This window comes from Heptranchias perlo, chromosome 18, assembly GCF_035084215.1.
Source record: "Heptranchias perlo isolate sHepPer1 chromosome 18, sHepPer1.hap1, whole genome shotgun sequence".
NCBI lineage: Eukaryota > Metazoa > Chordata > Chondrichthyes > Hexanchiformes > Hexanchidae > Heptranchias > Heptranchias perlo.
This window is the reverse complement of record NC_090342.1, coordinates 9,817,772-9,843,845: the sequence shown is the minus strand read 5'-3', so window position 1 is coordinate 9,843,845 and position 26,074 is coordinate 9,817,772. Positions and strand designations below refer to the sequence as shown.

Here is a 26,074-nt window from a genome sequence, read left to right as displayed (position 1 = left end):
GGACCCAGCACCGATCCCTGTGGTACCCCACTGGCCACAGGCTTCCAGTCACAAAAACAACCTTCGACCATCACCCTCTGCCTTCTGCCACTAAGCCAGTTTTGTATCCAAAGTGCCAAGGCACCCTGGATTCCATGGGCTCGTACCTTCTTGACCAGTCTCCTGTGGGGGACTTTATCGAAGGCCTTACTGAAATCCATGTACACCACATCCACTGCGTTACCCTCATCCACACGCCTAGTCACCCCCTCAAAAAATTCAATCAAATTAGTCAGACATGATCTTCCCTTGACAAAGCCATGTTGACTATCCCTGATTAATCCTTGCTTCTCCAAGTGGAGACTAATTTTGTCCTTCAGAATTTTTTCCAATAATTTTCCTACCACTGATGTTAGGCTCACTGGCCTGTAGTTCCCCGGTTTTTCCCTACTCCCCTTCTTGAATAATGGTATTACATTAGCGGTTCTCCAGTCCTCTGGCACATCCCCTGTGGCCAGAGAGGTTCTGAATATATGTGTCAGAGCCCCCGCAATCTCCTCCTTTGCCTCACACAGTAGCCTGGGATACATTTCGTCCGGGCCTGGGGATTTATCCATTTTTAGGCCTGCTAAAACTGCCAATACCTCCTCCCGCTCGATGTTAATATGTTCGAGTATATCACAGTCCCCCTGCCGTATTTCTATGTCTACATCGTCCTTCTCCATAATGAAAACAGATGCAAAAAATTCATTTAGAACCCCTCCTACATCTGCCGGCTCCACACACACATTGCCATTTTTGTCCCTAATGGGCCCTATTTTTTCCCTAGTCATCCTCTTACCCTTAATATACTTATAAAACATCTTAGGATTTTCCTTTATTTTGCTCGCCAGTGTTATTTCATGGCCCCTCCTTGATCTCCTAATTTCTTTTTTAAGTATCCCCCTGCACTTTTTGTACTCCTCTAGGGCTTCCTCCGTCTTTAGCCTTTTGTATCTGCCAAAATCACCATTCTGACTATAACCACTGTAATGGGGGACTAAATTTAAACTCTACTAACATCTAGACCTGTACTGTAGAAACTAGTAACTGTAGGTTAAATTAATTAGTTTGCCACGGCATTAGAAGCCGCATAAAATACATCTTTATATCCAAAAGGCCATTTAACCAAATGTTAACTCAGTATAAACCATTGGCTATTTCGTTATAGGTTTACATCACTGTTGGATGTCCACTGTGGGGCAACCCTTGTTGCTATCGCACTTCCCCCACTATTACTGATGGACACCTCACTTATAGTCGTCACAATATGATAGCCATTTGAACAAAGAAGGAGGCAAAACTAATTTTGGATAATGTAGTCAACACATAAAAAATGGAGATGAAACAGACATTTTACAATCCTCATGTCACTTTTGGTTCTATAATGGCCAATATCTCCATTCCTCTGACTTCAGCTTCTTGCCTACCCCTCACCCCACCCTTCACTCCATTATTGGCAGCCGTGCTTTCATCCACATAGGCCCCATGCTCTGGAATTCTCTCCCTAAACTCCCCTGCCTCTCCTCCTTTTAAGACCCTCCTTAAAATTCACCTCTTTGACCAAGCTTTGGGTCACCCCATCTAATCTTTCCTCCTTTGACTCAGCATTTGTTTTTTCTTGCGCCTCTGTGTAGGGCGTTGGTATGTTTCTTTATGTTAAAAGTGTTCTGTAAGTGCAAGTTATAGTTCTAGTAGTAATAAACCAAATTGGGGCCCGATGTATATCTGTATTCACCTGTGACCATCCATTACTAAAGTGAGTTTTTTGTAGCACGTGCAGTCAGAAAATGTTCTTTGTTCACCGCACAATTAAATTGCAATTGTTGAAACGTTAATTCTTTGTAGAATTGCAAAACACTGAAAATAAAATAATGTTTTCTATTACAGCCTCAATGCCAAAGTTACATCCCCGTTACGATTTGGATCTTGATGCCTCCTGCACAAAGGTTAGGATTGTTTAATTTTTTTTTTACTATAATTAAGGAATCCTTCTACCTGCAAACTTTAATACTCCACCAAGTAATACAGACAAAATGTTAAATTGGATACTGTGTTTTTTATCCTAGAATGTTAAAGGTGTTGTCTGTCAAGCACAGAAAATAGCCTCCTCACTCTTGCATTATCAGGAATTGGTGCGGAAGGGTGTTCGGTGGTCCATGTGAGTAAATTGTTTTCTCTATTACAAAAATATAGTACAAATTTGCCTTTATTAATTTTCTTCCAGATATAAGAATTCAAAACCAGAGCCATTCTCTTGGAAAGCTTTCAGAACCCCTGTTATTGTAAGAGCACATCATGACCTCCCGTTGCATTATTTTAACAATGCCCTGCATTGTATACCAACTCTTCCTCCCTTGACTACTTCTACATCATTGATATTTATACTACATTCATTAACATAATTTTTTTTTAAATGTGGCACTAAACTGGGAGCATGAGATTAGTTTCTTGAGACACTTTAGCAGTTCCCGCTATAAATTTTTAATATTTTTCATAGCTCTAGATGTTTAGCACTATTTATTTCTGCCTTGCAAGACAGAAAGTGCTACTTGGAAACATAAGGAGGTTCGAAGGTACGATAGTGGATCAAGAATTTTTGATTGCTGTATTCTTGAACAGTTGCTGAAACTGTTTTTTGTTGCAGCCACTGTATTGGATGTCCATGAACTGTCCCTGGCTTTACAATCGTCACTTTGTTTTGCAAGAGAAAAACTGATGACTGTGGCATTTCTAAATTTACCTGAAAAACAGAAAGAAACTTCAGTTATTGGTGAGAAGGGGTTTCCTGGCACTGATGGCCACTCTGATTCTTTTGTCACCTGCCACTTGACTACAACTTGACATTGTGTGAATTCCGTCCCAAGTTCTCAAGATTGAAGAGAAAACATAGGCTCAAAAGGCTGGAAGGGATTTAACAAAAGACAAACAAAATCTAGTGTCCGGTTACATGTGTACATATCTTGGGCTGTCGAGCATTCAAAGTCCTCCCGCTCGTCCTCGTCTTTTTCTTGCCACCAGTCTTTACAAGGAGGAAGATCCGGCCATTAAGCAGAATTTGGCAGTGTCTGTTCTCCTCCTCTTTTGAGTTCTGCTATCTTGGAGATCTCTTCCAGCTGCTCGGCTCTGAACATCCCATCTATTCCTTGTTCCCCACTTCCTCCACTCCACCATCAGCGGCAGCTCCTTCACCCGCTTTGTTCTCGCCTCTACCCAGGACTTACGCTTTGTCATCTCTCTCCTTGCCTTACAAAGCCGCCTTAGGACCTTTCCCTTTGATTCTGCTTTCACCCACCTCAACCTCTTTTTTTTTTTTGCCTCCTGCTCGGTATCTCCCCTTTGTCCACCAGCCAGGAAGAGCTTGGAGACGTGTCTCGGCACACGAGCGATTTAGAAATGCAAGTTGTTGGTGGTTCAAAAGCCACTTCAGGTAACCAGTAAGTGAAACACCTTGAAGAGAATGAATGTTCTTTCTGTAAGTTGAGGTCTCCAGAACAGTGAGGTGGCAGAATTACAGACCTACTCCAGGCATTGACTGAGCAAGAGGAAACTGTGGCTCTAATCCCATTCTCCGATCTAATCAGTTCTGACGTGTCCAAAACAATGGACTCTCATTTGCTAATGCAAACATTGGGGAAATATTGGACTTTGAGTCCATTGAATTGGTGAAACAGATGAATGGACTCATTGAACTAGAACAATAGCTTCACTACCTCGCTCTGTTGTGCTTTGAAGTCTTTTAACAGCTTCCGTTGCCTCCAGCCATGAATTACAAAGAAAAAGTGACCCAAGTTCTGTCCAGCCAACTGCCCACCTGCCCCCTCTTTCCTCCCCCCCCCCCCCCACCCCCCCCCCCCCACCCCAAACCACAACCTTGCAAGAGTGGGATCACTTAGTGCCAATAATGTGTGTGTATTCTACCAAAAGACTTGTATTCTAACTCGTACAATCACTCCTCTAGTCGAATCATCATGGACAGTTATCGCGAAACTTTGCACAAAAAGACTGAAGTGATTCTGAAGCTAAATTTCTGCATTACCACCGTTGAAAGAGCCAGAAATCTGTGAGTATTGGTGTTACTGTCCTAATCCCTGCACACTGTTTATTGGTGTTACTGTCCTAATCACGACACAATGTTTATTGGTGTTACTGTCCTAATCCCTGCACACTGTTTATTGGTGTTACTGTCCTAATCACTACACACTGTTTATTGGTGTTACTGTCCTAATCACTACACACTGTTTATTGGTGTTACTGTCCTAATCCCTGCACACTGTGTATTGGTGTTACTGTCCTAATCCCTGCACACTGTTTATTGGTGTTACTGTCCTAATCCCTGCACACTGTTTATTGGTGTTACTGTCCTAATCACTACACACTGTTTATTGGTGTTACTGTCCTAATCCCTGCACACTGTTTATTGGTGTTACTGTCCTAATCCCTGCACACTGTTTATTGGTGTTACTGTCCGAATCACTACACAATGTTTATTGGTGTCACTGTCCTAATCACTACACAATGTTTATTAGTGTTACTGTCCTAATCCCTGCACACTGTTTATTGGTGTTACTGTCCTAATCACTACACAATGTTTATTGGTGTTACTGTCCTAATCCCTACACACTGTTTATTGGTGTTACTGTCCTAATCACTACACACTGTTTATTGGTGTTACTGTCCTAATCACTACACAATGTTTATTGGTGTTACTGTCCTAATCACTACACACTGTTTATTGGTGTTACTGTCCTAATCACTACACACTGTTTATTGGTGTTACTGTCCTAATCACTACACACTGTGTATTGGTGTTACTGTCCTAATCACTACACAATGTTTATTGGTGTTACTGTCCTAATCACTACACACTGTTTATTGGTGTTACTGTCCTAATCACTACACACTGTTTATTGGTGTTACTGTCCTAATCACTACACAATGTTTATTGGTGTTACTGTCCTAATCACTACACAATGTTTATTGGTGTTACTGTCCTAATCACTACACACTGTTTATTGGTGTTACTGTCCTAATCACTACACAATGTTTATTGGTGTTACTGTCCTAATCACTACACAATGTTTATTGGTGTTACTGTCCTAATCACTACACACTGTTTATTGGTGTTACTGTCCTAATCACTACACAATGTTTATTGGTGTTACTGTCCTAATCACTACACACTGTTTATTGGTGTTACTGTCCTAATCCCTGCACACTGTTTATTGGTGTTACTGTCCTAATCACTACACACTGTTTATTGGTGTTACTGTCCTAATCCCTGCACACTGTTTATTGGTGTTACTGTCCTAATCACTACACACTGTTTATTGGTGTTACTGTCCTAATCCCTACACACTGTTTATTGGTGTTACTGTCCTAATCACTACACAATGTTTATTGGTATCACTGTCCTAATCACTACACACTGTTTATTGGTGTTACTGTCCTAATCCCTGCACACTGTTTATTGGTGTTACTGTCCTAATCACTACACACTGTTTATTGGTGTTACTGTCCTAATCACTACACAATGTTTATTGGTGTTACTGTCCTAATCACTACACAATGTTTATTGGTGTTACTGTCCTAATCACTACACACTGTTTATTGGTGTTACTGTCCTAATCACTACACAATGTTTATTGGTGTTACTGTCCTAATCACTACACACTGTTTATTGGTGTTACTGTCCTAATCACTACACAATGTTTATTGGTGTTACTGTCCTAATCACTACACACTGTTTATTGGTGTTACTGTCCTAATCCCTACACAATGTTTATTGGTGTTACTGTCCTAATCCCTACACAATGTTTATTGGTGTTACTGTCCTAATCACTACACACTGTGTATTGGTGTTACTGTCCTAATCCCTGCGCACTGTTTATTGGTGTTACTGTCCTAATCACTACACACTGTTTATTGGTGTTACTGTCCTAATCACTACACACTGTTTATTGGTGTTACTGTCCTAATCCCTGCACACTGTTTATTGGTGTCACTGTCCTAATCACTACACACTGTTTATTGGTGTTACTGTCCTAATCACTACACAATGTTTATTGGTATCACTGTCCTAATCACTACACACTGTTTATTGTTGTTACTGTCCTAATCACTACACAATGTTTATTGGTATCACTGTCCTAATCACTACACACTGTTTATTGGTGTTACTGTCCTAATCACTACACACTGTTTATTGGTGTTACTGTCCTAATCACTACACACTGTTTATTGGTATCACTGTCCTAATCCCTGCACACTGTGTATTGGTGTTACTGTCCTAATCACTACACAATGTTTATTGGTATCACTGTCCTAATCACTACACACTGTTTATTGGTGTTACTGTCCTAATCCCTGCACACTGTTTATTGGTGTTACTGTCCTAATCACTACACACTGTTTATTGGTGTTACTGTCCTAATCACTACACACTGTTTATTGGTGTTACTGTCCTAATCACTACACACTGTTTATTGGTGTCACTGTCCTAATCACTACACAATGTTTATTGGTGTTACTGTCCTAATCACTACACACTGTTTATTGGTGTTACTGTCCTAATCACTACACACTGTTTATTGGTGTTACTGTCCTAATCCCTGCACACTGTTTATTGGTGTTACTGTCCTAATCACTACACAATGTTTATTGGTGTTACTGTCCTAATCCCTGCACACTGTTTATTGGTGTTACTGTCCTAATCACTACACACTGTTTATTGGTGTTACTGTCCTAATCCCTACACACTGTTTATTGGTGTTACTGTCCTAATCAATACACAATGTTTATTGGTGTTACTGTCCTAATCACTACACAATGTTTATTGGTGTTACTGTCCTAATCACTACACACTGTTTATTGGTGTTACTGTCCTAATCACTACACACTGTTTATTGGTGTTACTGTCCTAATCCCTGCACACTGTTTATTGGTGTTACTGTCCTAATCACTACACAATGTTTATTGGTGTTACTGTCCTAATCCCTACACACTGTTTATTGGTGTTACTGTCCTAATCACTACACAATGTTTATTGGTATCACTGTCCTAATCACTACACACTGTTTATTGGTGTTACTGTCCTAATCCCTGCACACTGTTTATTGGTGTTACTGTCCTAATCACTACACACTGTTTATTGGTGTTACTGTCCTAATCCCTGCACACTGTTTATTGGTATTACTGTCCTAATCACTACACACTGTTTATTGGTGTTACTGTCCTAATCCCTGCACACTGTTTATTGGTGTTACTGTCCTAATCACTACACAATGTTTATTGGTGTTACTGTCCTAATCCCTGCACACTGTTTATTGGTGTTACTGTCCTAATCACTACACAATGTTTATTGGTGTTACTGTCCTAATCCCTGCACACTGTTTATTGGTGTTACTGTCCTAATCCCTACACACTGTTTATTGGTGTCACTGTCCTAATCACTACACAATGTTTATTGGTGTTACTGTCCTAATCACTACACAATGTTTATTGGTGTTACTGTCCTAATCCCTACACACTGTTTATTGGTGTTACTGTCCTAATCACTACACACTGTTTATTGGTGTTACTGTCCTAATCCCTGCACACTGTTTATTGGTGTCACTGTCCTAATCACTACACACTGTTTATTGGTGTTACTGTCCTAATCACTACACAATGTTTATTGGTATCACTGTCCTAATCACTACACACTGTTTATTGTTGTTACTGTCCTAATCACTACACAATGTTTATTGGTATCACTGTCCTAATCACTACACACTGTTTATTGGTGTTACTGTCCTAATCACTACACACTGTTTATTGGTGTTACTGTCCTAATCACTACACACTGTTTATTGGTATCACTGTCCTAATCCCTGCACACTGTGTATTGGTGTTACTGTCCTAATCACTACACAATGTTTATTGGTATCACTGTCCTAATCACTACACACTGTTTATTGGTGTTACTGTCCTAATCCCTGCACACTGTTTATTGGTGTTACTGTCCTAATCACTACACACTGTTTATTGGTGTTACTGTCCTAATCACTACACACTGTTTATTGGTGTTACTGTCCTAATCACTACACACTGTTTATTGGTGTCACTGTCCTAATCACTACACAATGTTTATTGGTGTTACTGTCCTAATCACTACACACTGTTTATTGGTGTTACTGTCCTAATCACTACACACTGTTTATTGGTGTTACTGTCCTAATCCCTGCACACTGTTTATTGGTGTTACTGTCCTAATCACTACACAATGTTTATTGGTGTTACTGTCCTAATCCCTGCACACTGTTTATTGGTGTTACTGTCCTAATCACTACACACTGTTTATTGGTGTTACTGTCCTAATCCCTACACACTGTTTATTGGTGTTACTGTCCTAATCAATACACAATGTTTATTGGTGTTACTGTCCTAATCACTACACAATGTTTATTGGTGTTACTGTCCTAATCACTACACACTGTTTATTGGTGTTACTGTCCTAATCACTACACACTGTTTATTGGTGTTACTGTCCTAATCCCTGCACACTGTTTATTGGTGTTACTGTCCTAATCACTACACAATGTTTATTGGTGTTACTGTCCTAATCCCTACACACTGTTTATTGGTGTTACTGTCCTAATCACTACACAATGTTTATTGGTATCACTGTCCTAATCACTACACACTGTTTATTGGTGTTACTGTCCTAATCCCTGCACACTGTTTATTGGTGTTACTGTCCTAATCACTACACACTGTTTATTGGTGTTACTGTCCTAATCCCTGCACACTGTTTATTGGTGTTACTGTCCTAATCACTACACACTGTTTATTGGTGTTACTGTCCTAATCCCTGCACACTGTTTATTGGTGTTACTGTCCTAATCACTACACAATGTTTATTGGTGTTACTGTCCTAATCCCTGCACACTGTTTATTGGTGTTACTGTCCTAATCACTACACAATGTTTATTGGTGTTACTGTCCTAATCCCTGCACACTGTTTATTGGTGTTACTGTCCTAATCCCTACACACTGTTTATTGGTGTCACTGTCCTAATCACTACACAATGTTTATTGGTGTTACTGTCCTAATCACTACACAATGTTTATTGGTGTTACTGTCCTAATCCCTGCACACTGTGTATTGGTGTTACTGTCCTAATCACTACACAATGTTTATTGGTGTTACTGTCCTAATCACTACACAATGTTTATTGGTATCACTGTCCTAATCACTACACAATGTTTATTGGTGTTACTGTCCTAATCACTACACAATGTTTATTGGTGTCACTGTCCTAATCACTGCACAATGTTTATTGGTGTTACTGTCCTAATCACTACACAATGTTTATTGGTGTCACTGTCCTAATCACTACACAATGTTTATTGGTGTTACTGTCCTAATCACTACACAATGTTTATTGGTGTTACTGTCCTAATCACTACACAATGTTTATTGGTGTTACTGTCCTAATCACTACACACTGTTTATTGGTGTTACTGTCCTAATCACTACACACTGTTTATTTGTGTCATTGTCCTAATCACTACACACTGTTTATTGGATTAAGATTTAGACTACCCAAACTCATTTCATTTGGGACTCTTCCACTCAGCAGAGGAGACTTTTGAAACTAGGTTTCAGAGGTGAAAGGCTGGAGTCTAGCCCCTTGCTTCACCCAGTCATTTAAAAGTGAATTTTTTAAGAAGAAAAGCTAATAGGTCATTTAATTCAACATTATTTAATGAGTCTTAAAATCGGGGATGAATGTTTGAGATTTTTTTTTCCAATGCAGTACATTATCAGCACTGTATTTCCAGAAGTTTTCACTGGAACTGTTGACTACTGGATGATACTTTAAGACTAAAGCTAAATTTCGGTGCTAGTTAATCCAGACTTAATTTCCAGCCACTCGTCTTGCATTTTTCCTTACGTTGATTTGAATGAAAATGCATAGAGAACAGCTCCAACTGCACTATTTATTTTGCAACTCACATGTGCAAATTATAAACAGTACATAAATGCTTATTTGTCAGATACTCCTTTTGATGAAAAGCAGTGCTTCTTTTTCGTTGTATAGTGATTTCCACCAGCACCTTGTAGAGAAAATTCACAATGTTGGCAAAAGAAAGCAGGAAACTCAAGATTATTAAATTCAAAGTTATTGTCGAACTAGTAGATCAATGTTTTGTAATTCTAGTCTTTAACTAGATCCTGCTTAAGTAGCTGATAGAAGACTTCTTATCGGGATTCTCCCTCTCTACTTTTTTTCGAATGTAATTTTCGCACATCTGGAGGGCGGGTTGGGATCCTAGTGAAATACCATGTCAGACCTGTGCTAATTTGTCTTATTGGTTGTGGACCCTGCGTGATTGACAGATACAACAGTTTGCTGCAGCCAACCATACTGCCATCAGAACTGGACGAAATTCCAGAAATTCACAACAAACTTCTACGTGTAAGTAGATTCATTCATAAAAATCAAGTAACCGACCATCTTCACTCTCATTGCTTGTCTAATAAGATGTGACAAGAATAATTTCAATTTAAGTTTTCTGTTTATTTTTGCAAGATATTTCTCGAGGACTTTATATATTTCACACTTTTTTAAAATTGTGAACTGAGATACAAACAGAAAACATGTTGGTTTTATTTATCCAGTGAACAGACCCAGTTTAGAAATACATTTAGGACTTTAAGGTTTGCATATTATTCAGTAACTGGGGTAGATTTTTGTTTGTACTTCCTGGGTGTAAAGTATTGCCTGAAAAAAGTAACTTCAAGCAGCTTGAGTATATATAAAAAAAAGTGGAACTCTGCTCTCCCTTCTTCCTTCCAGAAACAGATTTAAAAAGACTGTACTTATCTACCCTCTTAATCACTCCAAGCTGCTTGAAGTTACTTTTTTCAAAAAATTGGTACAGGTTGTTACACATTGGATAGCCAGGTGGTGACGGGTAGACTACTGGAGCCTGGTCTTCAGTTGCTTCCAAGCCTTTATTCACACACAGCTCAACATTACACACCCTCCTATAAATGGATACGAGAGTCCCCAATTGATACCCACCACCTGAATACAACTAACACTAATTGATATAAATCACATGGATACAATTAACACAGCTAGTTAATAGAATTTATAGGGGATCTCAAACAACAGTGTTTTGTATATTTTAGTATGGATAGAGACTGCATGTTTGCAAGTTGATATTGTGTGACATATTGATTGTCACATACTCTGCAGGTATATATCTGAATATTACAGAATGACTTCCTGCCTGTCCTTTCTTTTCCTTCTGCCCTACCCTAAATCTGTATTAGGTTTTAGATATCGGTCTCCCTCAATCATACTTTACCTGTTTAAAATTGTTTGTTGTGTAGTTGGCAGATTCTTTGGAATCCATAAACCACAAATTGAAGGACATTGAAGGCACATTTTTGCCTGGTAGCTTGCTGTCTGATCATTGGACATATCAAGAAGGGACACATCCAGAGGACAAAAAGTAAGCTTAAGTTTCCAAACCCTTACGTGTCTTTTTGTAATTGCGTTGGTAGTTACTGCCAATCTGTTCATATAAATCAAAAATGTATTTTCTTTTGTCAGCACTGAAAAACTTCAGGTTCTTCTGGACTTGATAACTGGTATCTATCAACAGTTCAAAAAGGATAAATCAATGCCCAGTAAGTATGTACAGTTTTTATACATGTAGTCTATCTCTCATGGCGGTGGTCACGATTAGTCGGAGGAAATGCCATGTCTTTTAGCTGTGTTTGAGCAACAGGTGGAGAGAGGTTACAGCGCCATCCCTGGAGGAAGTAAATATAGCAGGCCATTACCATTACTGGTACAGAAATACCCACTGATTTCAATACATCAAATATCACAACTCTCAAAAAAAAAACTCCAGGATCTATATTCTAAAATCCACAAGAGTCTGAGCTGCAGGGAGGCAGGGGCTCCTTATAACTGGAGAAACCTAAATGAAGGCCAATGTTACACGGTTTTATTTTCACCATCTTCTCCATGTGGCCTCACATCACCTGTCAGGACTTGTGGTTGGCCCCTTTGCTCCCAGTTTCTACTGCATGTTTCGTGTTGATGCAAAACTGAAACCATTTTGCAGCAACGCAAAGTGTAATATTCCCAACTTTTAATAAAGACAGAAAATGCTGGTGATATGTACCAATGCCTGAAGAGAGAATAGATGGTTAACATTTTGGGTGTAGATGCTTCGAAACCCAGAACAATCTGTTATTTTTCTTTTCAGGTGCTGATAGTTCTACCATTGTCTTATCTTTTTTTCCAGTTTTCTAGCATTTGCAGTTTTTTTTTCTTTTTATTTCTATTGGCTGATTTCTCTCTCTCTGTAGTTATTAAACCTGCAAGAGTAGAAGTTTTTTATTGTATGTTTTAAAGAAAAAGTTTGGGAACTGGATGGAGCAATGGTTTAGATACTGGCCATTTCTCTCTGGGACTTGCTGTTCAGATTCAGCCTAGACAAATGGGATGAGAGCCTTCTCTGTCTACTGGCTGTAAGGGTTCTTCATGAAATGAGTTTGGGAAGTCTCGACCCAGTTCCTAATGGGCACGAGCGGAGAGCACAAAACTCTTGCCCAAATTCAGCGCCATAGGTAATCTCACTCAGGCCACAGGATGGCTGATGTGGGAAATGGAGAAAAGAAATGTCACACTTGAGTAGAATAGGGGGTGCCCCTATGAGGGTTGGGGCAGGATAGAGGGAGCTTTACGCTGCATCTGGCCACGCTATACCTGACCTGGGAACACTTGGCGCTGACACTGGGAGCCTGGAATAGCAAGAGTTCCATTGCCCAGCATCAAGATCTCTCACCTTGATGAGCACAGATCTTAAAGAGCAAAGTAAACTGGTCTCCTCCAAAAGTCAATACATCGTGGTTGCAAAGAAAGTGGAGTAACGGTGTGTGGAAGCACGGGCTGCATCTCTTCACAGGTACAAGCCTGCTGGCTCGGGGCAGTCAGATGAATAGATATGGCGTCATGAATTCTGCAACATCGTGTCCGTTCCAGCAGTTACACAATGCTACTGCACCACACCCCCCAAAATTATTTTCCGATAGGTGAACCGAAAGAGCATCTGCCCTTTTTATTTTGTTTGCAAAGTTAACAGGTTTTACAGTAGCTCCAGTTTAATTACCTTTACTCACTCAGGAGAATTTTGAGCTCTGCCATTGTTCCAGCTACATTGCTGTTTTCACAGATGTTTGTGTTATAGTAAAATAAGTAGATAATTCATAGAATTACATAAAATTTACAGCACAGAAACAGACCATTTGTCCTAACTGGTCTATGCTGATGTGTATGCTCCACATTTGTCTCCTCCCAATCTTCATCTCACCTTATCAGCATATCCTTCTATTCCTTTCTCTCTCATGTGTTTATCTAGCTTCCTCTTAAATGCATCTATGCTATTTGCCTCAACTACTCTATGTGGTAGCAAATTCCATATTCAAACCACTCTCTGCGTAAAGAAGTTTCTCCTGAATTCCTTATTGGATTTATTAGTGACTATCTTATATTTATGACCCCCTAAGTTCCAAGGATTTTACCCAGAACACTGTTTCTCTTTCAGAGCTGCCTTACAATGAGGAGCAGATTCACAAATTTGATAAGTAAGTATTCACTTTGGATTGAATTCATTCTGATTGCCTTTACTGTAAGAGGTGAGTTTTTATTTGTTGTGAAAACGCCAGTTAACAATTCCCCTCAAAAACGTCACTTCCATGTGACAGACATGATGGGGGTAATTTTCCGAGTTCAAGCTTCCAGGTAAGAGCCTTGCCCTGCTGACTGTGCATGTTGGAAATTCAGGGGGGGTGGGGGTGGGGGTGGAGTGCACTGGCCATAGTTGACCATAATGGTTGGAAAATCATGGGCAGCGTGCCCCAGAATTTCCGATCTGCTCCATCTCTCCGCTGAATACGTGGACTCGTCCACTAGGTTCTCTCCCCGGTTGGAGTGTAGCGACTGAATTAGCTGTGCATTGCAATAGACAAAAGAGCAATTTGCGCAGGCACTTGGTAAGCCTTAAAAGAGCGCTGCCAATCTACTTTTTTTTGGGGGGGTAGGGGGGTAGGGGGGTGGTGGGAAGTGCCTCATTAAGTTTACAAATTGCAAGCTGATGTGTTTTAATGAACTGTACAGAATTGCAATGTGTGCTTGCGACACAAATGAAGAAAAGTTACCAGGTGCCTTTTGCTGAAGATGCTGGTGCTTTAGATGGTCTGTGCTGCAAGGCTGTGAGACTATTAGAAAATGGAGCATGTGACTCTACTGATAGCTCTGTGTGTAAATACATTGTCAGACGGACACATCTAACTTCGCTGGAGGGGGAGCAAAATTCTATATTTCTTTAAGCCCCATCTTTGCTTTAGCTCGCTCATGCAGCATCTCATCCTTGAGGACTGAGGCCCCAGCTCAACCTTGAGGTTAGAAATAGGAGAACGTCAAAAAAAAAAGTCAAACACCATGACTGCACTGAAAAGGGGGGAGGGGGGGGGGGGGGGGGGGGAGTCCCCTGACTGGTTGCAATTTGTAAACAATTTTACAACACCAAGTTATAGTCCAGCAATTTTATTTGAAATTCACAAGCTTTCGGAGGCTTCCTCCTTCCTCAGGTGAATGTGGAAATGAAGCCTGAGGAAGGAGGAAGCCTCCGAAAGCTTGTGAATTTCAAATAAAATTGCTGGACTATAACTTGGTGTTGTAAAATTGTTTACAATTGTCAACCCCAGTCCATCACCGGCATCTCCACATCACGGTTGCAGTTTGTTTTCAATCAGTGAAAAACTGCAGCCGCTACTTGTTACAGCTGAACTGTGTACCAACAGGACTCCTCTATGCTTTAATGTGCCCTAAAAAAATACAGGTTTCTATAAGGAATTTAGGACTCTCCTGTAATCGATCTGCTCCTTAAATTATTTTTTATACAAGAACGTGTTAACATCTAAGAGTAGTATTTCCTCATTTTCCATTTCAGGCAGAAAATGTGGCTGTATGCTTCAAAAGCAATGTCCTTGTTCAAAGATGAATGTGTTGCAAAGTATCAAGCATTTCTTGACAAAGCAGCTGACTGGATGAAGTGAGTTGTCATTTTATTTTTAATCTAAGATTTGATGAGAATTTTTCGCCCACAATTCATGATTTTGAGCACCTTTATTAAATCTCCCTTTAACCTTCTCTGCTCTAAGGAGAACAACCCCAGCTTCTCCAGTCTCTCCACATAACTGAAGTCCCTCATCCCTGGAACCGTTCTAGTAAATCTTTTCTGCACGCTCTCTAAGGCCTTCATATCCTTACTAAAGTGCGGTGCCCATAAATGGACACAATACTCCAGTTGTGGCCAAACCATTGTTTTATAAAGGTTCATCATGACTTCCTTGCTTTTGTACTCAATGCCTCTATTTATAAAGCCCATGATCCCATATGCTTTTTTAACCGCTTTCTCAACCTGTCCTGCCACCTTCAAAGATTTGTGCACATATACCCCCAGGTGTCTCTATTTCTGCACCCCCTATAGAATTGTACCATTTAGTTTATATTGCCTCTCCTCATTCTTCCTATCAAAATGTATCATTTCACACTTCTTAGAATCATAGAATCACAGAATGGTTATGGCACTGAAGGAGGCCATTTGGCCCACCGAGCCTGCGCCAGCTCTCTGCAAGAGCACTCCAGCTAGTCCCACTCCCCCGCTGTTTCCCCGTAGCACTGCAAATTTTTCTCCTTCAGGTACCTATCTAATTCCTTTTGGAAAGCCACAATTGTCCCTGCTTCCACCACCCTTTCAGGCAGGGCATTCCAGATCCTAACCACTCGCTGCATAAAATTTTTTTCCTCATGTCGCCTTTGGTTCTTTTGCCAATCACCTTAAATCTATGTCCTCTGGTTCGCGACCCTTCTGCCAGTGGGAACAGTTTTTCTTTATTTACTTTGTCTAGACCCTTCATAATTTTTAACACCTCTATCAATCCCAGCTATTCCAGTCTATCCACGTAACTGAGCTCCCTCATCCCTGGAACCATTCTAGTCAATCTTTTCTGCACCCTCTCTAAGGCCTTCACATACTTTCCTAAAGTGCGGTACCCAGAATTGGGCACAATACCCCAGCTGAGGCCGAACCAGTGTTTTATAAAAGTTCAACATAAGATCCTCGCTTAGAGAAAGCTCTATGCCTCTATTTATAAAGCCCAGGATCCCATATGCTTTGTTAACCGCTTTCTCAGCCTGTCCTACCACGTTCAACGACCTGTGTATATATACCCCTAGATCTCTCTGTTCCTGCACCCCCTTTAGAGTTTTACCCTTTAGTTTATATTGCCTCTCCTCGTTCTTCCTGCCAAAATGTATCACTTCACACTTCTCAGCATTAAATTTCATCTGCCACATGTCCGCCCATTCCACCAGTCTGTCTATGTCCTCTTGAAGTCTATCACTGTCCTCCTCACTGTTTACTACACTTCCAGTTTTGTCATCTGCAAATTTTGAAATTGTGCCCTGTGCACCCAAGTCATTAATATATATCAAGAAAAGCAGTGGTCCCAGTACTGACCCCTGGGGAACGCCACTGCATACCTTCCTCCAGTCAAAAAACAGCTGTTTACCACTACCCTCTGTTTCCTATTACTTAGCCAATTTCGTATCAATGCTGCGACTGCCCCTTTTATTCCGTGGGCTTCAGTTTTATTGACAAACCTATTGTATGGCACTTTATCAAATGCCTTTTGGAAGTCCATATACACAACATCAACCGCATTGCCCTCATCAACCCTCTCTGTTACCTCATCAAAAAACTCACAATCAAGTTAGTCAAACACGATTTGTCTTTAACAAATCCATGCTGGCTTTCTCTTATTAATCTACACCTGTCTAAGTGACTATTAATTTTGTCCCGGATTATCATCCCTAAAAGCTTCCCCACCACCGAGGTTAAACTGACTGGCCTGCAGTAGTTGGGTTTATCCTTACACCCTTTTTTGAACAAGGGTGTGAGAAGGATGCAAAGAGGCTGTAAAGAGATATGGACAGATTAAGTGAATGGGCAAGAAGGTGGCAGATGGAGAATAATGTGGGGAAATGTGAAATTATCCACTTTGGTAGGAAGTATAAAAGGTGAGAGACTAAGAAATGTTGGTAGTCAGAGGGATTTGGGTGTCCTTGTGCATGAATTACAGAAAGTTAACATGCAGGTACAGCAAGCAATTAGGAAGGCAAATGGTGTGTTAGCCTTTATTGCAAGGGGCTTAGAGTAAGGAGGTCTTGCTGCAATTATGTGGGGCTCTGGTGAGACTGCACCTGGAATACTGTGTATAGCTTTAGTCTCCTTACCTAACTAAGGATATACTTGCTTTACAGGGGGTGCAACGAAGGTTCACGAGATTGATTCCTGGGATGAGAGGATTGTCCTTTGAGGAGAAATTGTGTGGAATGGGCCTATACTCTCTGGAGTTTAGAAGAATGAGAGGTGATCTCATTGAAACGTATAAAATTCTTAGAGGGCTTGACAGGGCAGATGCTAAGAGTCTGGAACTAGGGGTTATTGTCTCAAGATAAGGGGTCGGCCATTTAGGACTGAGATAAGGAAAAATTTCTTTACTCAGAGGGTTGAGAATCTTTGGAATTCTCTACCCCAGAGGGCTGTAGATTCTCAGTCATTGAGTATATTCAAGACTGAGATCGATAGATTTTTGGACTCTGAGGGAATCAAGGGATATGGGGAACGGGCAGGAAAGTGGAGTTGAGGTCGAAGATCAGCCATGACCTTATTGAATGCTGGAGCAGGCTTGAGGGGTCGTATGGCCTACTCCTATTCCTATTTCTTTAGTTATGCTTTTTTAACAGCCTTCTCAACTTGTCCTGCCAACTTCAAAGGTTTGTGTATGTGCACCCCTAGGTCTCTCTGTTCCTGCACCCCCTTTAAAATTGTACCATTTAGTTTATATTGCCCTTCCTCATTCTTCCTACCAAAATGCATCACTTCACACTTCTCTACATTAAATTTCATCTGCCATGTCTCTGCCCATTTCACCAGTCTGCCTATGTCCTTCTGAAGTTTGTTACTGTCCTCCACGTTGTTCACTACATTTCCGAGTTTCAAGTCATCTGCAAACTTTGAAATTATACTCTCTAAACCCAAGTCCATGTCATTAGTATATATCAAAAAGAGCATTGGTCCTAATACTGACCCCTGGGGAACACCACTGTATACTTCCCTCCAGTCTGAAAAACAACCATTCACCACTACTCTCTGCTTTCTGTCCCCAGCCAATTTTATATCCATGCTGCCACTGTCCCTTTAATCACATGGGCTTTAATTTTGCTAACAAGTCTATTATGTGGTACTTTATCAAATGCTGTTTGAAAGTCCATATGCACAACAATTTAGCAGCGGAGCTACGAACACCAACATACGAAATTGATGGGCAGGAAAAGACCAGCTGGTCTATCGAGGCCGCTCTACACCATGATGGCTGGAGCATCGTGACTAGACACTTCTTCCCTCCTCCCAACCCCGCCGCCATGTAATCTCCTGGGAGAGGCAAAATAAACAGGAAAAACCCAGGGCCAATAATGGAAAAATAATGGAAAATCCCCCTCTGACCCTCCTCACAATTGAAACCAGTCCAGGAGATCACATGGTGCAAGTGTTATCTATAAAGACACTTACCTTCTACATGATGCGATCTCTGCCCCATTCAGGAACCGGTTCAGCTGCCTCTTGAAGTTGTGTGGAGTAATCTTTGTCTGAGCAGACAATTCTTAACCCATAGCACGGTAGAAGGGCTTATTTTCTGTGTAATGCAATAATCTAAGCTGACACTGTAGTGCAGCACTGAGGGAGTGCTGCATTGTCAGTGGGGGGTGCTATCTTTTAGATGAGACATTAAATTGAAGCTCTGTCTGCCTCTGCGGGTGGCCACAAGAAATCCCATGGCATTATTTGAAAAATAGCAGATATGTTCTCCCAGTTTTGTGACAGCACTTATCCCTCAACCAACACCAACAAAACCATTTATCTCATTGCTGTTAGTGGGACCTTGCTGTGCACAGATTGGCTGCCATGTTTGCCTACATAACAGTGACTACACTTCAAAAGTAATTCATTGTCTGTGGTGCATTGGAACCTCCTGAGGATGTGAAAGGTGCAAGCTGGTTTCAATAATAAACCTCTCCGCCTCTCTCTCTTCCTTTTAATACGCTTCTTAAAACCTACTTCCTTGAACAAGCTTTTGATCACCTGTCCTAATGTCTCTTTACATGGCTCAGTCAAATTTTGTCTTGGGACGTTGTTAAAGTGGGGATCGGGTGGGAAAGTGGAGTTGACGTCGAAGATCAGTCATGATCCTATTGAATGGCAGAGCAGACTCGAGGGGCCGTATGGCCTACTCCTGCTCCTATTTCTTATGTTCGTCTGTAAGGCGCTATATCAATACAAGTTCTTGTGGTTGTGTGTTCTGATCGTTATAGTTTTCTCCATTTAATTGCAGAAATCTAATCCTTTTAGTAATCCAACTGTAACGTTGCTGTAGTTCTGTGGCCGTGTAACATCTGTGGCCGTGTAACATCTGTGGCTGTAATGACTTCTGCTTCCTACACAGGACGATGCATTTTCTAAGAAAGCAGATGCTGAGTGTTGCTAATCAGTTTGTAAACATCGAGCAGGAAGTATTCATGTACCAAGAGCACATCAAAAAGGTATTGCTATTTGCTCTCTGGAGAGATGACCAACCATTATTTTTTTAAACTTGTTTCGGGCATGGATGACCCTGACAAGGCCGCATTTGTTGCCCATCCTTAATTGCCCTGAGAAGGTGGTGATTGTAGCGCTTCTTGAGTAGTATTCGATTTGACTTGCTTGATTGAATGGCTTGCCGAGCCACTTCAGAGGGCATTAAGAGCCAGCCATGTGGGGCTGAAGTCACACTAGAGGTTGCCAATCCTCCAGGAATTAAAGGTTAATCTCCAGGACACTGCTGCGAGCAACGCATGGGTGAAAAATCATAAGGGTATTAAAAAATTGAATGATTTTTTCGTTTATTAGCTATAAAAATATTGGAGATGGGAGAGAAGGCTGTTTGACTGACGGTCAAGAATCATCCAAATGGGTAATGAAGAGCCTATTTGCTTTCCAATTGGCTGTGGGAAGGTGGTGCACCGTGAGGATGGATGTGTTGGGCAACCAATGGCGGGAGTGTGGGAGCGGGCGGTTGGAGGCAGGAGGTCATGTGATGAAACCTCCAGGAATAGTCCAACTAGAACTGGCAACACTGGGTCGCACACAGGCCAGACCTGGTAGCGGAGGCAGATTTCTTTCTCTGGCCGTTTTTATTGTTATTTTCTTTCTGCTGCCAGCCCACACATGACTGGATTTCATGCCACAGTGGGACTTGACGCTCACAGCCTGTGGGTTCGTAGTCCAGTACCATAACCACTACCCCACCGTACCCCAATTTAATTTGCCCACGGTTGGTTGTTCTGTGGTGGGATTGAGTTATGCAAAAACATTTGTGTTGAATTATTACTGAAGTCTTCTCTAACTATTTTTTTTCCATTTTGCTTTCATAGCTGCAGGAACAGCTGCCTCAGAAAGCGCTCATGACAACATCTTGTGACTGGAAGCCTCCAATGTCCCAAGGCTACCCAAGTCAGAATACTTTGATGGAAATGACCATTGGGTAAATACTTATCAAGCGGAACATGTAAAATAAAGAGCTGATTTCATGCGTTCAGTGCCGTGGTAGAACTAAACAGCCAAATCACTAGCCATAGATTGAACAATATTCTGTTTTTGTTGTGTGTATAGCTATCTCTCGCAGACTATTCCAATTTGGGAGAGAAAAATTGATCTTCAGCAGGAGGTGATCTTAATTGAACTGCCATACCTTTTAATTGTCGAGAGGAAACATATTACTTTATAAAATCATACAGCACAGAAGGAGGCCATTCGGCCCATCGTGCCTGTGCTAGCTCTTTGAAAGAGCTATCCAGTTTTCCCCATAGCCCTGCAATTTTTTCCCTTTCAAGTATTTATCCAATTCCCTTTTGAAAGTTACTATTGAATCTGCTTCCACTGTCCTTTCAGGCAGTGCATTCCAGATTATAACAAATCGCTACGTAAAAAGATTTCTCCTCATCTTCCCTTTGGTTCTTTTGCCAGTTACCTTAAATCTGTGTCCTCTGGTTACTGACCCTCCTGCCAGTGGAAACAGTTTCTCCCTACGTATTCTATATCAAAATCCCTCAAAATTTTGAACACCTATTAAATGTCCCCTTAACATTCTCTGATTTATGTTTGTCTAGATTTAATTTACAACCAGTTCACCTAGTTTAATTAACATGGGGAAATTGATTTACTGGATTGTATTAAATGCTACATACCATTGATAAATCACAAGGATTATCTCTCTAGATTTGTGTCCTACACTATGAGAACAAGTATTGAGCAAAAAAAATCATTGGCACATCAGAACTGCTCTTCCAACAGACGGAGTACAATTTGCATGGTCATAGAATGCTTCCCACTTATTTGACTCCCTAAGGGAGATGAATAATCAAGAGGTGTAAAACTTCCCAGAAATTCCACCCCTGTCCCCTCCCTTCACTGCTAGCATTAACCTTAATCTTTTCCCTTTAATCCAGGATTGCACAAACAAAATGCTTGCATTAAAAGCTGCACCAAAGTGGACTGAGCGCATTTTTGGCCCCAATTCTGCTGGATCAGTGGGAGGACTGGGATCTGTGACAGGGCTACAGTCCACAAGTGATTTGTTTCACTGTGATCCACCAGTAATAGTAATCCAGTTTGACTCCAGTATATCTAGCCTGTGCTGCACCAGGCCCACTATGGAAGAGCAATGAGAGGACTATTCTACCTCTTCAGGGAAGATTTTAATGGGTATTATGGGACGGTATTTGATGGAATTTTAAAAATATATCACTGAATCTTCTTTGGCTTGCTTCGTCGTGAGTTGGGGGCGACATTGTTTATTAATGTCTGTTATCTTTCTTGACAACAACTGTCCCTCCCACCTGCAACTTCTCCCCCTCTCCTATCAAAAGATTCTCACTCTACTATCCCTCCACAATAGAGCCTGGTTTTATCTCTTGTTTTCTTATATTTTTCCTCAGATTTCTGCATTCTATCTCCGGTTTTAGCTGATATCTCTCTCTATATATATATATATATATATATATATATATATATATAGACACACACACACACACACACACACACACACACACTGTGCTATTTCCCTTGTGTACCTATGTCTCTGCGGTATGTGCAATCGCTTAATGCCCCTTTTGTAAGTTATAAGAAATAGGAGCAGGAGTAGGCCATACAGCTCCCTCGAGCCTGCTCCACCATTCAGTCAGATCGAGGCTGATCGTAGACTTCAACTCCACTTTCCCGCCTGATCCCCATATCCCTTGATTCCCCTAGAGTCCAAGAATCTATTTATCTCAGCCTTGAACATATTCAGTGACTGAGCATCCATAGCCCTGTGAGGTAGAGAATTCCAAAGATTCACAACCATCTGTGTGAAGAAATTCCTCCTCAACTCAGTCTTGAATGGCCGACCCCTTATCCTGCGACTATGCCCCCCTAGTAATGGACTCTCCAGCCAGGGGATACAACCTCTCAGCATCTACCCTGTCAAGCCCCCTCAGAATCTTATATGTTTCAATGAGATCACCTCTCACTCTTCTAAACTCCAGAGTGTATAGGCCCATTCTACTCAACCTCTCCTCATAGGACAACCCTCTCATCCCAGGAATCAATCTAGTGAACCTTCATTACACCTCCTCTAAGGCAAGTATATCCTTCCTTAGATAAGGAGACCAAAACTCTACACACTACTCCAGGTGAGATCTCACCAAAGCCCTGTACAATTGTAGTAAGACATCCTTATTCTTGTACTCCAACCCCCTTGCAATAAAGGCCAGGTTATCCTGGAGATTGTGTTGCTGAGCGATGATCCAGACAGCAGAAGAAGTGGCTCCTGGGAATTGTAATTTTTTTACGCTGGAGATGGGCGCCTGCACCTGTGCATTTTATCTGCTTTGCATCGAGCTTCCAAATGTGAGGGGTCAACGACTCTAAGAAGGCGGGAGCAGGTTGTCCTCTGCATTCCCTCAAACATAGAAGATTAAGGGGTGATCTAGTTGAGGTGTTTAAGATGATTAAAGGAGTTTATAGGGTAGATAGAGAGAAACTATTTCCTCTGGTGGGAGAGTCCAGAACAAGGGGACATAATCTTAAAAATTTAGAGCTAGGCCATTCAGGGGTGATGTCAGGAAGCGCTTCTTCGCACTAAAGGTAGTGGAAATCTGGAACTCTCTCCTCCAAAAGGCTGTTGAGGCTGGGGGTCAATTTCAAAACTGAGATTGATAGATTTTTGTTAGGTAAGGGTTACGGAACCAAGGCAGGCAAATGGAGTTAAGATACAGATTAGCCATGATCTAATTGAATGGCGGAACAGGCTAAAGGGGATGAATGGCCTACTCCTGTTCCTGTGTTTGTGGAAGGTGGTTGGGAGGGAGATTTAGAGCCATGTTTGCGAGAAGTTTCCGATTTTTGCATGTCTAATACGAGAAGTTTTATTTATAAGGGTATATAGTGGTATGCATGAGGAACTATTATGGTGATTATGATTCTCCCCCAGAATGTGATTGAGTAGAATTTTTTGTTTGAAATATGATTTGGGGAGAGAGGTGCCATGATTGATGAACAATAAACATACAACACAAGTAGAATATAATCAATTAGAATAGAGAAAAACACAAATTTAACGTATGTGACACACAAGAAATTTCATTATTTACTCTCTTGAAGAATGTAAGCGAATCAGTGGTGAAATGTTCCTTCTGTATTTCCTTTTAATACTTAACCCACTTGGTCTTAATTAACAGAAGTTAAACTGTATTGATGGGGAAGTCAGGTAATGCAGGACATAAATCTCTTAAAAGTGGACTATAACCCTTAGAATTTCCTCTCTTGGGAATCCTAATGCTATGTGAAAGTCAGCTTAATTCAAAGAATGAGGATCATTGTAACCTCAGAGGTGAATACACCTTTATAAAAGAACATAGTCTTGGGTTTTTGATGGTGAATGGTATTTCTCTATATAAAAGTAATCGTAATGTTGATACTTTGCATCGCAGAGTTATAGAAATTTCTTTAAGTTTCAATTTAGTGATTTTAAATGGGTTTTGCTCTTTTCACAGTTGATCTTAAGTGAACAGAATTAGTAAAACATGTTCTTCTTCAAAACATGTATATTTTCAAATCTTTCTGTAGAATGAGGAAACTGAAGGAAGAAATGGAAGGAGTGGTTAAGGAGCTTGCTGAAAATAATCACATCCTGGAAAGGTAAGTCCAAATTAGTGACCCAGCAAATACCCCATGGAATTAAGGTGCAGATGCAAAAAATAACTGTAAATAGAAAGTGCTTGCAATTATACAGCACCTTTCACGGCTTCAGGACATCCCAAAGTGCTTCACAGCCAATTACTTTTTTCAAGTGTATGCACCATTGTAATGTAGGGAAACGCGGCAGCCAATTTGCGCACAGCAAGGTCCCACAAACAGCAATTGGATAAATGACCACATAATCTGTTTTAGTGATGGTGGTTGAGGGATTAATATTGGCCAGGACACCAGGAGAACTCCCCTGCTCTTCTTCAAATAGTCCCATGGGCTCTTTTACCTCCACCTGAGAGGACAGACTGACGTCTCATCCGAAAGACGGGACCTCCGACAGTGCAGCATTCCCTCAGTACTGCGCTGAAGTGTCAGCCAAGACTACGTGCTTAAGTCCTGGAGTGGGGCTTGAACCCATAATCTTCTGACTCGGAGTCAAGAATGCTACCCACTGAGCCACGGCTAACACCTAAATACTAAAAATCTGAGATGAGAAAAGACAGAATGCTGGAAATAAATAATGATTTTTGTCATTTGAAACCTTGACATTTGAGGGGGAGGGGAGATTTAGTTAATATAAACCTGTTTTAAGGCTTATAAATTATCCTGCTAGCATCTGAAAAAGAGAACAGACTGGGTAAAGTTTTGGGTGTAGATCCTTCATTCAGTCTACTCACAGCTGGCCTGTTTCTCAGATGCTGAAGGACCTGCTGTGAATTTCCCAGCATTTTCTACCTCAGTAATATAAAGACAGACAATTGTACTTGGGATAGATTTCCCCCACCCCCCCACTGACCTTGACTCCTTTCTAACCTAGAATTGTATAGATCCACCTATATGTGCATCCACAAACAGTGAACTTAGCAGCCTGAATACTTTGTGGTCTTTTCACAGACTCCTGTCTATGCTGTTTGCACTGTTTGTAAATTATCCTCTCTCCTTTTTGAGTACCTGCATTCGCTCCCTGTCTCCCAGCGCATTGAATTGAAAATCATCACTTTCTAAAGCTCCCTTCTGCCCAACTACTGGTGGCAGAGCCTTTGGCCGGACTGTCTGAAACTTTCTCTCTAAGTCCCTCCATCTCTCCACTTCTCTCTCCATCCTTTTCAAAACCTTCTCAAACACCATCTTTTTGACCTCCCTTTTGGTCACCGCTCCTAACTCTTCCACCGTGGCTCAGCACCAGTTCTTCATTTCGCTTATTTCCTCTCGTTCTTCCTCCCCTTCCTCTCTCTTTTCCTTTACCTCCACTTAAGTACCTTGTGATCCCAGTATTCACTATCTCACTGACTTTGCTCATTTACTTCCCCCTCCCCTGCCTCTGCTAACTGTGTCCCTTGAAGACTCGGAACACACTAAATGGGGAATTATGATTCCTGTGCATTGCAGCACGTTAATATAGTACATCAGTGTGCTCCATCACAGAGACACCTGCACATCAAACTTAAGTGATGACCATTGTCTCATGAACTTTTAATTCTTTGATTATTAATCCATTTGAAAAATGGGTAAATGTCCAAGTCAAAAAAACAAATAAGATCTCCCCTGCAAACGGGTGTTGTAACCGCAACACCCGGGGCATTCTATTTGTGTA

The 26,074-nt window shown here is 41.0% G+C and overlaps 2 protein-coding genes across 3 annotated transcripts in view; one reads left to right on the top strand and one right to left on the bottom strand.

Annotated features, from left to right (window-relative positions):
• Positions 1-26,074, top strand: part of tbk1 (TANK-binding kinase 1) — a 53,165-nt gene that overhangs the window by 25,343 nt on the left and 1,748 nt on the right. For both annotated transcript variants that reach the window (XM_067999354.1, XM_067999353.1), the window contains 11 exons: positions 1,909-1,967; positions 2,088-2,179; positions 3,980-4,081; positions 10,403-10,481; positions 11,405-11,526; positions 11,628-11,704; positions 13,633-13,672; positions 15,040-15,141; positions 19,658-19,754; positions 20,625-20,734; positions 24,358-24,429. In XM_067999354.1, coding sequence (XP_067855455.1) covers positions 1,909-1,967; positions 2,088-2,179; positions 3,980-4,081; positions 10,403-10,481; positions 11,405-11,526; positions 11,628-11,704; positions 13,633-13,672; positions 15,040-15,141; positions 19,658-19,754; positions 20,625-20,734; positions 24,358-24,429 — 952 coding nt within the window. The remainder of the gene's footprint in view (positions 1-1,908; positions 1,968-2,087; positions 2,180-3,979; positions 4,082-10,402; positions 10,482-11,404; positions 11,527-11,627; positions 11,705-13,632; positions 13,673-15,039; positions 15,142-19,657; positions 19,755-20,624; positions 20,735-24,357; positions 24,430-26,074) is intronic.
• The window catches only part of LOC137334578 (uncharacterized), a 102,399-nt gene continuing 78,554 nt past the window's right edge, over positions 2,230-26,074 (bottom strand). Inside the window, exon 4 of the transcript XR_010966183.1 lies at positions 2,230-2,761. The gene's annotated coding sequence lies outside the window, so the exon portion shown is untranslated. The remainder of the gene's footprint in view (positions 2,762-26,074) is intronic.